Raw genomic sequence first — 14081 nt, forward strand, 5'->3', positions numbered from 1 at the left:
AAAGCGTCGTTATACCATACGCCGATGCAATCCGGGTAACCTCAGGTCCCTGCAGCAAACTTCTTCTGCAAAGACCTCCTTCTCTGTTGGCTTGTGGAATTGTCGATCTGCAGTTAACAAGGCAGACTTCATTTCTGGTCATGCCAACCAACTCTCCTTAGAGCTCCTTGCTCTCACTGAGACATGGATTAAACCGGAAGATAGCGCAACCCCGGCTGCACTCTCCACTAACTACTCATTCTCCCACACATCCAGACCATCTGGCCGTGGTGGTGGGACTGGCCTGCTAATTTCCAACACATGGAAATTTAATCCACTGCTGCCTTTAAACAACTTTGCCTCCTTTGAATATCACGCCGTCTTGGTGACTGCTCCGGTGAAAGCCTATGTGGTCGTCATCTACCGTCCACCAGGACAACTAGGTGACTTCCTACATGAGCTTGACACCCTGCTGTCATCAATCCCTGAGCACGAGTGTCCCATGCTCGTCCTCGGAGACATGAACATCCACTTGGACAGTGCGAGCTCGGCTGACTTCCTGTCTTTGGTTCGCTCGTTCGACCTAAGACAGATCCCGACTCCACCGACTCACAAGGCTGGCAAAGAGCTTGATCTCATTCTTGCTCGGCGCTGTACCACCGACAACCTATGAGTCACTCCTCTTCATCTCTCTGACCACTTCTTCATCCACTTCAATGTCCAGCTACCAAAACAACCCCCCACCTCCCCACCCATGGTTACTATCCGCAGCAATCTCCGCAACCTGTCTCCCACCCACTTCTCCTCTGTGCTCTCCTCTTCTCTTCCACCCCACGGCACTTTCTCCTCTCTGCAGGTTAATGATGCCACTGACTCCCTCTGCTCCACCTTGAGCTCATGTCTGGATAGCCTGTGTCCACTATCCACCAGACCTGCTCGTTCAACCCAGTCGCACCCTTGGCTGACTGACACCCTCCGGACAACGCGCACCGACCTCAGAGCAGCCGAGAGGAAATGGCACAAATCCAAAACAACTGAGGATCTTGCTAGCTACCAGACACTGCTGTCCTCCTTCTCCTCCAGCATCACTGCTGCCAAGAAGGCCTTCTTCAACGATAGGATCAACGGTGCCACAGACACACGTAAGTTATTCGCCACCTTCAAGTCTCTGCTTTACCCTCCACCACCTCCCCCAGCTACTAACCTCACTGCCGACTGCCTTGCCTCCTTTTTTACTAACAAAGTGGCAGCCATCAGCAGCCAATTCACTAAACAACTTACTCACAACCTGTCTTCTCCAGCCCTAGGCTCATCGTTCCCTGGTTTCACCCCCCTCGCTGAAAGTGAGGTATCTAAACTACTAACATGTAGCCGTCCCACTACCTGTCCGCTAGATCCGATCCCATCCAACCTCCTTCAAGCCATATCACCGACTATCACCCCGGCAATCACACATGTGATTAATTCTTCCCTGACTTCCGGCACTTTCCCTTCCGCTTTCAAAGCGGCTCGGGTCGCACCACTGCTCAAAAAACCCTCACTCGATCCCAATCAAGTAGGAAACTATCGGCCGGTCTCTCTCCTCCCATTCCTTTCCAAAACCTTAGAGAGGGCGGTCTCTAGACAGGTTACAGAGTACCTGTCAAGAAACAACCTTCTTGATACACTTCAATCTGGCTTCAAAAGTGGTCACTCCACTGAAACAGCCCTGTTGTCTGTGACAGAGGCCTTAAAAACTGCTAGAGCTGCTGCCAAATCCTCGGTCCTCATTCTGCTAGACTTATCAGCTGCTTTTGACACTGTCAATCATTGCATACTCCTGTCCATACTCTCAAGCATGGGCATAACGGGCAGTGCACTTTCCTGGTTCGAATCTTACCTTACTGGGCGCTCGTTCAGTGTGACATGGCGAGGCCAGCTGTCTGTGCCTCACAACCTCACCACAGGGGTGCCCCAAGGCTCGGTGCTAGGACCCCTCCTCTTTGCCATATACACCACCTCACTGGGCCCGATCATCCGCTCACATGGCTTTTCATATCACTGCTATGCGGATGATACTCAACTCTATCTGTCCTTCCCGCCAGACGACCCTACTATCTCGACGCGGATCTCGGATTGTCTCGCTGACATATCCACATGGATGAAGGATTATCACCTTCAACTAAATCTGGCGAAAACGGAACTGCTGGTCTTCCCGGCCAAACAAGGTATTTATCACAACATTGATATTAAAATCGACTCTCTATCTCTTGTTCCTACCAAGGCTGCAAGGAATCTTGGTGTCATTATTGATGACCAACTGACATTCTCGGACCATGTTGCCGCAGTCTCCCGGTCCTGCCGCTTCGCACTACTCAACATCCGAAAAGTCAGGCCGTACCTGACCCAATATGCCACTCAACTGCTGGTACAAACCTTGGTGATGTCCCGTCTCGACTACTGCAATGCCCTCTTAACAGGCTTGCCGGCCTGTGCGGTGAAGCCACTTCAGATGATACAGAATGCGGCGGCGCGACTGGTGTTCAACCAGCCAAAGAGGGCACATGTCACTCCGCTGCTCATCGAGCTCCACTGGTTACCTGTAGCCGCCCGCATCAAGTTCAAGTCTCTTATGCTGGCCTACAGAGTGATTGTTGGGAATGCTCCCGCCTACTTAAATGCTCTTGTAAGAGCACATGTTGCCCCCCGGATGCTGCGCTCGTCAAATGAGCGTCGCCTGGCTCTGCCGGCCATACAGCCACGGCAATCCAGGCTATTCTCATTTGTAGTTCCACGTTGGTGGAACGAGCTGCCAAAAATGACCAGAGCGGGGACCTCCCTCTCTGTCTTTAAGAAGCACCTGAAGACCCAGCTCTTCAGTGAGTACCTCCTGTCCTAATCTACAATTACTTTGCACCACCTTGCAGTATTTATTGTTACACCAATGTTGTTGTTACACTAATCTCTGTCGCAATGTAGCTGAATGTTATTCTCCCTTGTAAGTCGCTTTGGATAAAAGCGTCTGCCAAATGACTAAATGTAAATGTAAATGCACACACACCAACTTGCACTTGATTAGAGAAGAACTGCTGTTAACTGAAGTGGCTCTCGAGTTGTATCCTATTGTAGGTCACTTATGGGGTATAGCCAAAGCTGAAACAGGGAGGGTTTGGTACGTAGACAGTTAGCAGCTGGGCGAATCTTCTCGACAACGAGTATTTTTAGAATCCTGTTTAGTTGCAATGCTTTAAAAGTCTAACGCATCAGAAGGAGGGCTGGTCTGGAGCGCTCTTAGGCGTTATTGTGCCAGGAGACAGTTTTCGAAGATGATCTATCCTACACTGTATTGCAGGGACCAGAGACATCATTTTGACATTTTCACCCAACCATAGACCATAGACCCCACCCCAATATTTGCCTGCCATTCAGTGCTACAGAGTGGCTGCCTATTGAAGCAGTTCCATATTTTTTCCTTGCTTTTCAGTTTCTACGCTATTTCATTTCATTTCATAATTTTCTTTACTAGTTTAGTTAGTTTAAAGTTAGTTTAATCTTCTTTAGGTAATTTTATTTATTGTTTAAATTGAGTTCATGCCATTAAACCATGGGTTAACAAGAACATTAAAGCCCTCCATTGCAAAACAGGGGAACTTAAGTGGGAACTGAGAACAGGGAGGGACTGAAGACCAGCAGTAGCAGGACAATGCCAAGGAGGTATGTCAAGTCCAGCTGTTGAAAGGAACCTGGAATGTGCAAATGAGCTGAACCTGTTTTTCAACAGGTTTGACACCACAGCTCCTTAAACTAAACAGGCCAGTACAACCCATCCACCACTGCCTCCATTCACCCTGCTGCCCTCCTTCTCTCCTGCCTATTTGCTACCGAAGCCAACAACCCACCGGGTGAGACGGGCGCTATCTTGGCTCCGGATCAGTAAGGCTAAGGGTCAAGACAACACCAACCCCAGGGTGTTTAAGGTATGTGCCCTGCACCCTCCAGCCACTCCTGTTGGGAGAGAAGCTCACAGCAATGCAGGTGGATAATGACATGGTGGCCTGGATCAGTGACTACCTCAGAGACCTACAGTCCGCCTGCAGGGCAGCTGGTCCTAAACAATGGCGCACCCCAAGGAACTGTCCTGTCACTGTTCCTGTTCGTTCATTGTCGGCTTCATCACAGAGGACAACATGGAAGAGTACAGAGGTCCTGTAGAGAGCTTTGTCAGATGGTGCAACAACAACCAAATGCAGCTCAACATTGGGAAAACAAAGGAGCTGGTGGTTGACTTCTGACGGTGGACTCCTTCAGGTTCCTCGGTGTACAGATCAAAAATAAACTGGACTGGACTCACAACACTCAGGCCTGCTACAGGCTCAGGTCATTCAATGTGTGAAACAGGCTACTGCAGATCTTCTACCAGTTGGTAGTAGCCAGTACACTCTCCTTTGCCATTGTGTGCTGGGAAGGCGGCGTCAAGCCTGGTGATGCCAACAGGTCCACAAGCTGACTAAGGTCAGCTCTGTTGTTGGGCTTGAATTGGACAGTCTGGAGGTAGTGGCAGAGAGGAGGATGAGGAACAATATCAACGCCATCCTGGAGAACAGCTCATCCTATCGATGAGTAGCTTAGGCTGATGAGGAGCACCTTCAGCCACAGGCTCATCCCTCCATGATGCACAACGGAACACACTTTGCACATAGACATTCAAAATACCACTTAAACAGTCTGAATTAAAACAATATTATATACTTTTCTATATACACACTTAACTATACTTGCTGGTGCCGTTATCATGGTAACTCCATTTATTATTTGTATCCCTCAGCTTTTCCATCCTTTCTCCCCTCCGCTTTCTTTTGAATGCAAAGGCAGTTACAAAGTACACTTAAAAGTTTGAAAATATCCTACACCTTCAGAGAGAGAGGGAGAGGGACAAAGACAGCAACATAGAGAGATGGATAGAGACAATGACAAAATCTGAAAGAGGTTAGACAAAAACTGGGTAGGATTGAGATTTTGTCTAATTTAGACAAAATGTGGCAAACCCAGCCCTTTGTATCATCATTTTATGTTCAGACCACAAATGCAGAACACCTTCATTTCCTGAAAAAGGAAAGAAGGGGCACATCAGTCACCTGTAGGGGCATCCTTAGCAACTGTGGTATCCGAAAATCTCTCATGTTGTCAAACCGAAGTCGGCTGTAGAGCGAGAAGCAAATGCCTGCCTGGCATCGTCCAGCCCTAGGGACAGCATATCACTGGGTTAAACCGTATTGAAGTAATTAAAAAAAACAGACAGGTTTTAACAATCTGATTTAAGGCATTACACTGGGCAAAATGTATTTATGCAATTTATTTGCACGCAAATATTGTTTTTCAAACTTATATGCAGACATATTTCACTCAGCAAAATTGAGGCATTTCTTTTTTCACATTCGTGTGAATATAATGGCCATGTATTCGCCTCAAAATTATTTGCAATTTAGTGTTTATTTGTGTCGTTCTTGGTGTGTAATGATAATAATAATAATAATAATAATAAAAAATATAGCTGCAGGCAGCAATACACAGGGTCGAGTTTAGTTGTGTTGGGTATGTTTTACAGTTTCTGGGGTTCTCAAAAAAACACCATTTTTTTTTTTTATATGGTGACTGAGCTTGAAGACTGGCTTTTTGGACATTGGCTTCTTTATTGTTTTAGATTTTCAGTGATATTTTTGTGGGTAAAAAGGGCTTCAATTTTTCTGACGCCAACTTGTATTTTGAATTCATCATTGAGTCGCACATTGCAGTGTTTTCAAGGGACGGTTAAGCAACATTTCAAGGATTATTTCCTCTTTATTTTATTTCTTACACTACCAGGTAAGAAGCTATATTATCACACGTAGATCGATTATTTGGTAACGTCCAACAAGGTCAGAATGACTTGGTCCACTCTGCACTGGACATGGTCAAACTGGACATTCTCAATCGGAATCTGTACATTTATAGTCAATAATATGATGACATCATAAAGTGTCTTACTGTAAATCTAATCTCCTTCAATTTTGAACAACTTGTGTGACATGTCAGATAACCAGAACAACTGAATATTTCGGGTCAAATTTGTTCGGTTTTTCACTCATATCTGCTCTGTATGTGGATCGATTTGCCTGACATTTGAACCACAAGATCCTTGTTATATAGCGGTTAAAACCACATCTTAACCGTGTTTTTATCTTACGTGGAAATATGTCTTCCAGATAGTTTTAGCCGGGTTGGACATATTTAAGACTGGCGTGCTGGCACATTGGTCTTAAAATTGCAAAATTAGTTTCGCTAATATCTGTTCCGTATGTGGATTGATTTGGAGGAAACTTTAACCACAAGGTCTTTGAGACAGCATGGTTCAAACATAAACCATGTTCGTGTGTTATGTCAAGGATGCTTTTCCAGATAGTTTTAGGCTTGAAAATTCTGGGAATTTTTCCTTCCTTCTTACATTATCAATAAGGGGCTGCCATACAATTACAATAGGGTTCCACCCCTGCAGGCTATACCGCTTATCATGATTTTTATTTATAAAGCCATTTTCTCAGAAGTCAGAGTGCTGTATAATCAAGTAAAAACAGATCAGGCACAAGCATAGGAGATCAGGTAGAAATAAAATAATATCCCCCTAAAAAAAAAGATAAATACATATATATATATATATATGTATTCATAAGTATATATATATATATATATATATATATATATATATATATATATATATATACATACATATATATATATAGATATACATGTATATCTATATATATTCATAAGTGCACACACACACACACACACACACACACACACACACACACACACACACACACACACACACACACACACACACACACACACACACACACACACACACACACACACACACAGACTGAGTATAGATATTTAATCATATATACGTCACCTTGCCATCCTCTGTAGAGCACTGGCTTTAGAAATCCAAGTCATCTTCAGTGTCGTCAACAGATTGAAGGCGTTGAAGGATTTCTAGAACCACCCCCCCAAAAAAAGAAGAATTTAATTCCATTTTATAATTCACGACTTGATATAAAAAATATATATCTTCTGTCTCCCAATTCACAGAAATCCAGTTACTACCTCTGTCACTCTTCCAGTGTCAATCACATAGACCACGTCATTTATGGTAATGCTTGCCTCTGCTATGTTTGATGAAAGGATCTGAGAAGGAAAGGGGGGGGGCATGAGTACAGCCATGATATGAAGATTGGGATCATTCAAATTGGAAATTAAACCAACCTGCAGTCTTAGCGAGAATTTGCAATTTGGCAAAATTGATGTGCCTTTTCCATATTAGATGGCCAAATCAAGAGAACACTCGAGAACACAAGAGAACAGCTCGGCGCACCTTCCTTGAGAGGACAGCTACCAGCAGTGTCGACGTATTGCCGTGCAGCACCGATTTTGGTGATTACTGTATGTTGAATTGAAAGCTCATTATACATTTCTAACTGCTCTGTGATATGAATAATGTGTATTATCATAGGGAGAGATGACATATGAGTGTGAATTATTTTGCGGGCACCAGCTGATCCCCTGCCAATGAGGAAATACATTTTTAGCCAGTGAAGTACCGGTACTCCTCACTTAACGACTCACCTGTTTAACGAGTACCGGTACTCCTCACTTAACGACTCATCTGTTTAACGACCTTTCAGACTTACGACCAGCTCTCCACCAGTCGCTATTGAGCGCTGCCTACAATACCGCGGCGTGCGCGCTGCGTGCTGGACGTCTCAGCATCAAGCATCTCATCGTGCATCTCCGTTCCCGCAGTCTGTCAGTATTCACTACACTACACCTGTACAAGTATTTTGTTACTTTTACTTTGTTATTTTTTTCAAGTACCTTTCGACTTTCAACTTTTACTGCACTATATTTCAAAGCACATACAGGTACTCCTCACTTAACAACTGAGTTTCGTTCCTAGGACCAGGTCATTAAGCAAATTGGTACTTAAGCGAAGACGCGTGTAATTTCACGGTAAGGGGGCGTGGTGATTTTCTTGTTGTTGAAACTTTGATCCTCCAGAGATGAGAAGTGGGCAGGGTTATGTATGCTACTGTATATGTATGCTATTTGAAATTTAATAACAATATACTTTTTTCTGTTTTGTTTCATTACTGAATTATCATTAAATTCAGGTTTGAGTCTCTCAATTGTTTTTCCCCCCATCAAGAAACTTTTGGTCAAATTTTGGACAAATTTTGGTCCATCAAACCTCAAAAACGTGTCAATTTAAAGTTAATCCCTCATCAGAGTTTAAATCTGAGTTTAAACCATTAGAGCAACAGGATTTAACCTAATCTTAGTGTATAGAGCAATATTAAAATGGACATGATTAATCGATTAATCTGCATTTAATCCAGTTTAAATTTATCTAAGATTAAAACTAAGTGTAGATGTGATGCACTACTTAAATCTAATCTTAGATTTGTAAAATTTTGATTCTTGAATCAGGTTTAAATCAGGACGTCCCAAACAACCGGTGTGCGTTCAGGCAAAAATGAAAATAAAAAAAACGTGAGCTATTTAGCCACTAGCCAAATTATAGAATAGTATAGTACAGTATTTAACTTTTTTATTAAATTCATTTTGCTTTAATGAGCCCTGTTTTTTTATTAATTTCATTACTTTAATTATTTCATTATATTTCATTTTTCCACTTTGTAAATCTATTTTGCTTGTTTGCTCTGCTTTTGTTGTTACTATTTGATGGCCTTTTAACGTAATGCAATTTGAGTTACATGTTGTGTATGAAACAAATAAAGGTTATTATAATTATTATTATGATTGTTAAAGGACGCCTCATTTATTGAAAAAGTAATGTATGATATCTAAAGAATAAAAATAACCTATGTTTTTCTTTTAACAGCACAAATCAGCACAAACGAGAAAAGACCATTCCTCAGAGCATTTCAGAGAAACTTGGGGTATGAGTGATGTCACAGAATATAAAATATAATTTTGAATATATCAAAAACTATACTGGTTCAACGACTGGCAATATTTTAATTAATGTTCTGATCACCTGGGCCACCTTCATAGTCTGTCAATTTGTGGAGTCTGTCAATTTCTCAAAAAATGTCTGTAAATGATCGTAAGGCTGACTCTAAGTGAGTAAAAAGCAGCAAAATTAAAATTTATTTGAGTGTCCTTACTAGCTTCCTGGTGCCTTTTGGTGTGCTCTTCATGGCGTTCCTCTGCTCCAGAGGCAGCATGTATGAGTGGAGCAAAAACACCTGGTGCCTGAAAGCCGGCGCACATCCAAATTCTTAAGTCTGAAATCTGGATCTGTACTCTGTAAGAGCATCATCATTCAGTAGGTTTCAAAGAAATAGCTTGCAAATTATTATAATCATTTACAAAAACATGAGGACATTATTATCAAGGTAATTTAGGCTTCTTTTTTTAATGAATCAACAACTTAACAAATTTTGAAGGCACTGTTGCCATTACACAGCAGCACAGACAGTTGCAATTATCATGCAGTTACAATTTGTGTAATTATAATACTTTAAAAGTTAGCTCGACACAAGGTCCTTGAATGAGCTTAGAACTGTGAGCAATAAAACCCGCCGTGCCACCGCTTCTGCACTGCTAACCCTGTGTCACACATCCTTATAAGGAACCTGGATAGTGAACGCGCTACAGTGACGTAGTCAGCAGGATCTTGGCAAGGACGAAGTCGCAAAATGGAGTGGTCCACAATAGAGAACCTGGTCGGCCAACTGGCCTGGATGGAGGAGGCGCAGATGATGCTCCTGCAAAAGCAGACTCAGATGCTCCGAGTCATAGCGCAGAACACGAAGCGCTGCAGGAGCTACTACGGGAACGCCCACATGGCCGTGGCAAGCGGTGTCTGGACGATCCCGCTCCAGTCACACTGCAGCGGATGACTGGCGAGAACGACTTCCCACATTTGAACTATCGGTGGCGGTGGGTGGATGGTTCAGTAAAGAAACCGCCATGCGTCTGCTCCCCCTGCTTACGGGGGAGGCGCAGCAGGAGGGGGATGACTGGGGCCCAGCCAGTCAGTACCCCGGGACGGCGTACCACTTTGCCGCACTAACCCTTTTTTGCCACTGTGGGACACCAGGTCAATTTCCCACACCAACTTTTTTCTCCTCACCCCCTTCCCAGCCTGGCAGGGAGGCGGGCCCACAGATGGCTCCTCAGACGCTCTGGCAAGGGTGCTGGCGCTGTGGGTGGCTCAGCCACCACCACAGGGACTGCCCATTGATGGAGGTTGGACAGGTTGTCCGGGTCGCCTGCACACCGGGCCCCTCCCCTGGTCGGGAAGGGGCCTACTATGTATGTACCAGCAAGGTTACAAGGGGGTAGACATGGGGCTTTGCTGACTCCAGCTGCAAGCAGACCATGTCTGCTGCCTTGCTAACAAGCAGGCCTTGTTAGACCTGGGGCTTTGGTGGAGGCATCACTTTTGCGGCCGGTAGAGACAGGGAAGTGCTGCGCAGTACCAAGTGATTGTAGTGATACGACTTTCCCCTCAAACAGTCTCAAGATGACACTCTGCACATCGCGTTCAAATGGGTAGAGAGGATTGACGGGGCAGTGCACCCAGGCGCTGCGCTCACGCACCCGTGCTTTTCAATGATTAGGGACAGATTATATCGGGTGAGCCAAGACACCGAGTCAGGGGAGGAGCTCACCCAGCTGTTTGTACCAAAAGGCCGTCGGTCACCTTGGACAGGAAAAAACTCTGCATAGAATAATGGCACGCTTTTACTGGCCGGGCATCTGGGCTGATGTGTGCAAGCGGTGCGCCGCCTGTCCGGAGTGTCAGCTGGTTAGCCCGCCAGCCACATCAAAAGCACAGTTGAGGGCCCCTCCCCTGGGTGGAGGTCCCGATTGAAAGCAGGGCATGTATCTCATCGGGCCATTAGACTGCAGTGAACGTGGCTATCGCTTTGTGTTAGTCCTGGTGAACTATGCAACTCGATACCTAGAAGCAGTGCCGTTGCGCAATATTTCCGCAGAAAAAAGTTGCACAAGGGCTGTTCCAGGTCATCTAAAGGGTCAGGATTCTGAGAGAAATCCTGACCGACGAAGGCACATCCTTTATGTCACGCACACTTCGGGAACTTTATGAGCTATCAGGCGTCCGCTCAATCCAGCGTGGACCCTCCCGAGACCGACGGCCTGGTGGAGTGGTTCAATAAGACGCTGAAGAACATGGTTCGTAAGTCTGTGCACAATTATAGCCGTAATTGAGATAAATGGTTGTAATGGTTGCTTGCTGTACGGGAGGTCCACCAGGCCTCCACGGGATTCTCTCCCTTTGAACTCCTTTTTAGATGGAGACCCTGGTGGATGCTAGACCTTAAGGAAAACTGGGAGGAAGGTCCTAGCACCAGTAAGAATGAAATTCAGTATGTTCTGGAACTGCGAGCAAAATTCCACATGCTGGGCCACCAGTCACATGAGAATTTGCTCAAGGCCCAGGAACGGCAGTGGCAACTGTATGACAGAAGGACACGACTGAGACAGTTTTCACCGGGAGACAGGGTGCCGGTTTTACTCCCAAAATCCAGCTTTAAATTACTCACCAAGTGGAAAGGAACCTTCGTGGTCACACGGCGAGTCAGGGAGGTGGATTATGAGGTGGAACGGACTGACAGGCAAGGGGGGGGGGGGTTGGCTGTCTGCTGGACGGCTTCCCGGGAGGGGAAGTCAACGTGGTAGACTGACACTCCCCGCCTCCCTGCCAGCTGTGGCCAATTTGAATGACACAATCACAGAAGCTAGGAAGGTTTCTTATATGCAGGCATGCAAACTGTTGAGGGGTGAAAAAGGTGAGAAGGATGCGTGAGTGGAGAAAAACACAGACCCACTAGGGTAATGCTCTGGGGGCGTTTCCTTTTCGAAAAGTAAGTCACTAAATGCTCATTTGTGACTACTTTAAGGATTACTTTCGAGTTGACTTCTGTCAAGACTGCACTAAATTTAGTACAAATTATTAATTTATTAAGTGCAAAAGGCAGCCCCACTCGGTACATAACTAATTAAAAACTTGATACTCTCCAAGAATAATATTGCTGAACCAAACAATTGGTTACCGGCACGAACCGGCACGTACCGCAAACTCAGTGCATGTCGTTGAGTTGCGTGGCATGAATTAGGTGTGCAGTGGACGTAGTGGTCAGTTGCCAACAGAGCCGGTCCTGACCTACATGGCTACCTACGCGAAATTCTATGTGCCTAAGTCACCCTGTGGATCTGTGTCAACCCTCACTGAGATCCAGCATTCTTTGGTCTACTCATTTAAGTTTATGTAGTTTTTCCTTAAGCCTGTCAGTAACACTCCTGTCATTTCAGATCTGGCCACTCCCCTTTGCTCAATGTCACCTAGGTTTCCCACTCTTTCCCTCACCTGCAGCTCATCTCCTCATCAGTCACCCAGTACTTATGCTGGTCCAGCTCATCTGTTCGGTGACAGATTGTTTTGCTTAGGCTGAGCTCTCCAGTGTACCGTCTAGTGATAACTTGTTGATTCCCCGGTTTTTTGATCCCCTGCCTGTCTTACAGATTCTGATTCTCTGTCTGCTCCTTGCCTGACTTGTTTGCCCTCGTTGATGGATATACTTGCTTTCGTGACCCTAGTCTGTTTGTTCTAATAAACCCCTGCTTTGTGAACCTTAACCTGCTCTCCTGCGTTGTGCTCTTGGGTTCACCTCTGGTCTGAGTCAGTGAGCCTAACAGGGTCCCTCTCACCAAATTGATGTCACTTTACTGAACACAATGAAATTATACTAATCAAAAAAACTTTTACTTACATTATCATCATCACTTTCCTAATAACATGGAGGATTGGGACGCTTTAGAACTAAACTCACGTTAGCTCCAATAGTTCACAACATCATAATAATAATAATAATAATAATAATAATAATAATAACTGGGATTTATATAGCACCTTTCACAAACCCAAGGACAATTTACAATGGAAAACAGAAAACAAAACAAGACGAGGTAGATAAATTGAAATAAATAAAGAACAGGAAAAGGGGATGATAGAGGTGGAGGTAGAGCTGGTCGTCTAGTAATCTAAAGGTTGCCGGTTCGATCCCAGGCTCCTCCTGCTAGCATGCTGTAGTGTCCTTGAGCAAGACACTTAACCCCTAATTGCTCCTGATGGCTGCATCCTTCGGTGTTTGAATAATTGTAAGTTGCTTTGGATAAAAGCGTCTGCGAAATGTAATGTAAAAAAAAAGGAAACCAAAAAGGGTCAGGGGCAGTAGGCCTCATTGAACAGGTAGGTTTTGAGGAGGATTTTGAAGGTGGCCAGGGATGGAGCATTTTGAATGTCAGTGGGGAGAGAATTCCAGAGGGTGGCAGTCACCACACTGAAGGCTCTGTCCCCAAAGATTCGTAGCCTTGTGCGAGGGGTGGAGAGCAGACCGTGTCCGAGGACCGCAGCTTCCGGGACAGGGAGTAGGGGTGGAGGAGGTCTGTTAGGTACTGCGGGGCAAGGGGGTGGAGGGATTTGTAGGTTAGTAGTGGGGTTTTGTAGGAAATACGGGTTTTGACAGGGAGCCAGTGGAGATGGATGAGGGTGGGGGTGATGTGCGGCCAAGGCTGGGTGTGGGTGAGAACTCTAGCATCAGAGCTTTGAAAATACTGGAGCCTGTCCAGGACTTTACTTGGAACCTCGAGCAGGACTCCATTGCAGTAGCCAGACGGGAGATGAAAGCGTGGATTAGTGTTTCTGCCACTGACTCAGACAGTGATGGGCAGAGTCTGGAGATGTTCTTGAGGTGGAAGAAGGTAGATTTGGTTATGGATTTGATGTGTGAGTGAAATGAAAGGGTTGAATCAAGGATGATGCCGAGGTTGCATACATCGGAGGATGGGAAAATAGAGTAGCCATCAACAACCAGGCGCAGATCTCCAACCTTTCTGAGCAGTGCCTTGGGATCCACAACCATGAGTTTGGTTTTGTGAATGTTGAGGTTGAGCAGGTTTGATGACATCCAGAATTTGATGTCATAGAAGCAGTTGAGAAGAAACTGAGGGCGAGCCGGGTGGATGGTTTT

General features: G+C 45.2%; 1 protein-coding gene across 1 annotated transcript in view; it reads right to left on the reverse strand.

The window, feature by feature from the left end:
• The window catches only part of ythdc2 (YTH domain containing 2), a gene marked incomplete at its 5' end in the record, with an annotated part of 141088 nt that overhangs the window by 29855 nt on the left and 97152 nt on the right, over positions 1-14081 (reverse strand). The window contains 4 exons of the mRNA XM_080018325.1: positions 5094-5199; positions 6911-6993; positions 7105-7185; positions 9186-9273. Of these exons, the coding sequence (XP_079874451.1) occupies positions 5094-5199; positions 6911-6993; positions 7105-7185; positions 9186-9273 (358 nt within the window). The remainder of the gene's footprint in view (positions 1-5093; positions 5200-6910; positions 6994-7104; positions 7186-9185; positions 9274-14081) is intronic.

This window comes from Zeus faber, assembly GCF_960531495.2.
Source record: "Zeus faber genome assembly, chromosome: 17".
NCBI lineage: Eukaryota > Metazoa > Chordata > Actinopteri > Zeiformes > Zeidae > Zeus > Zeus faber.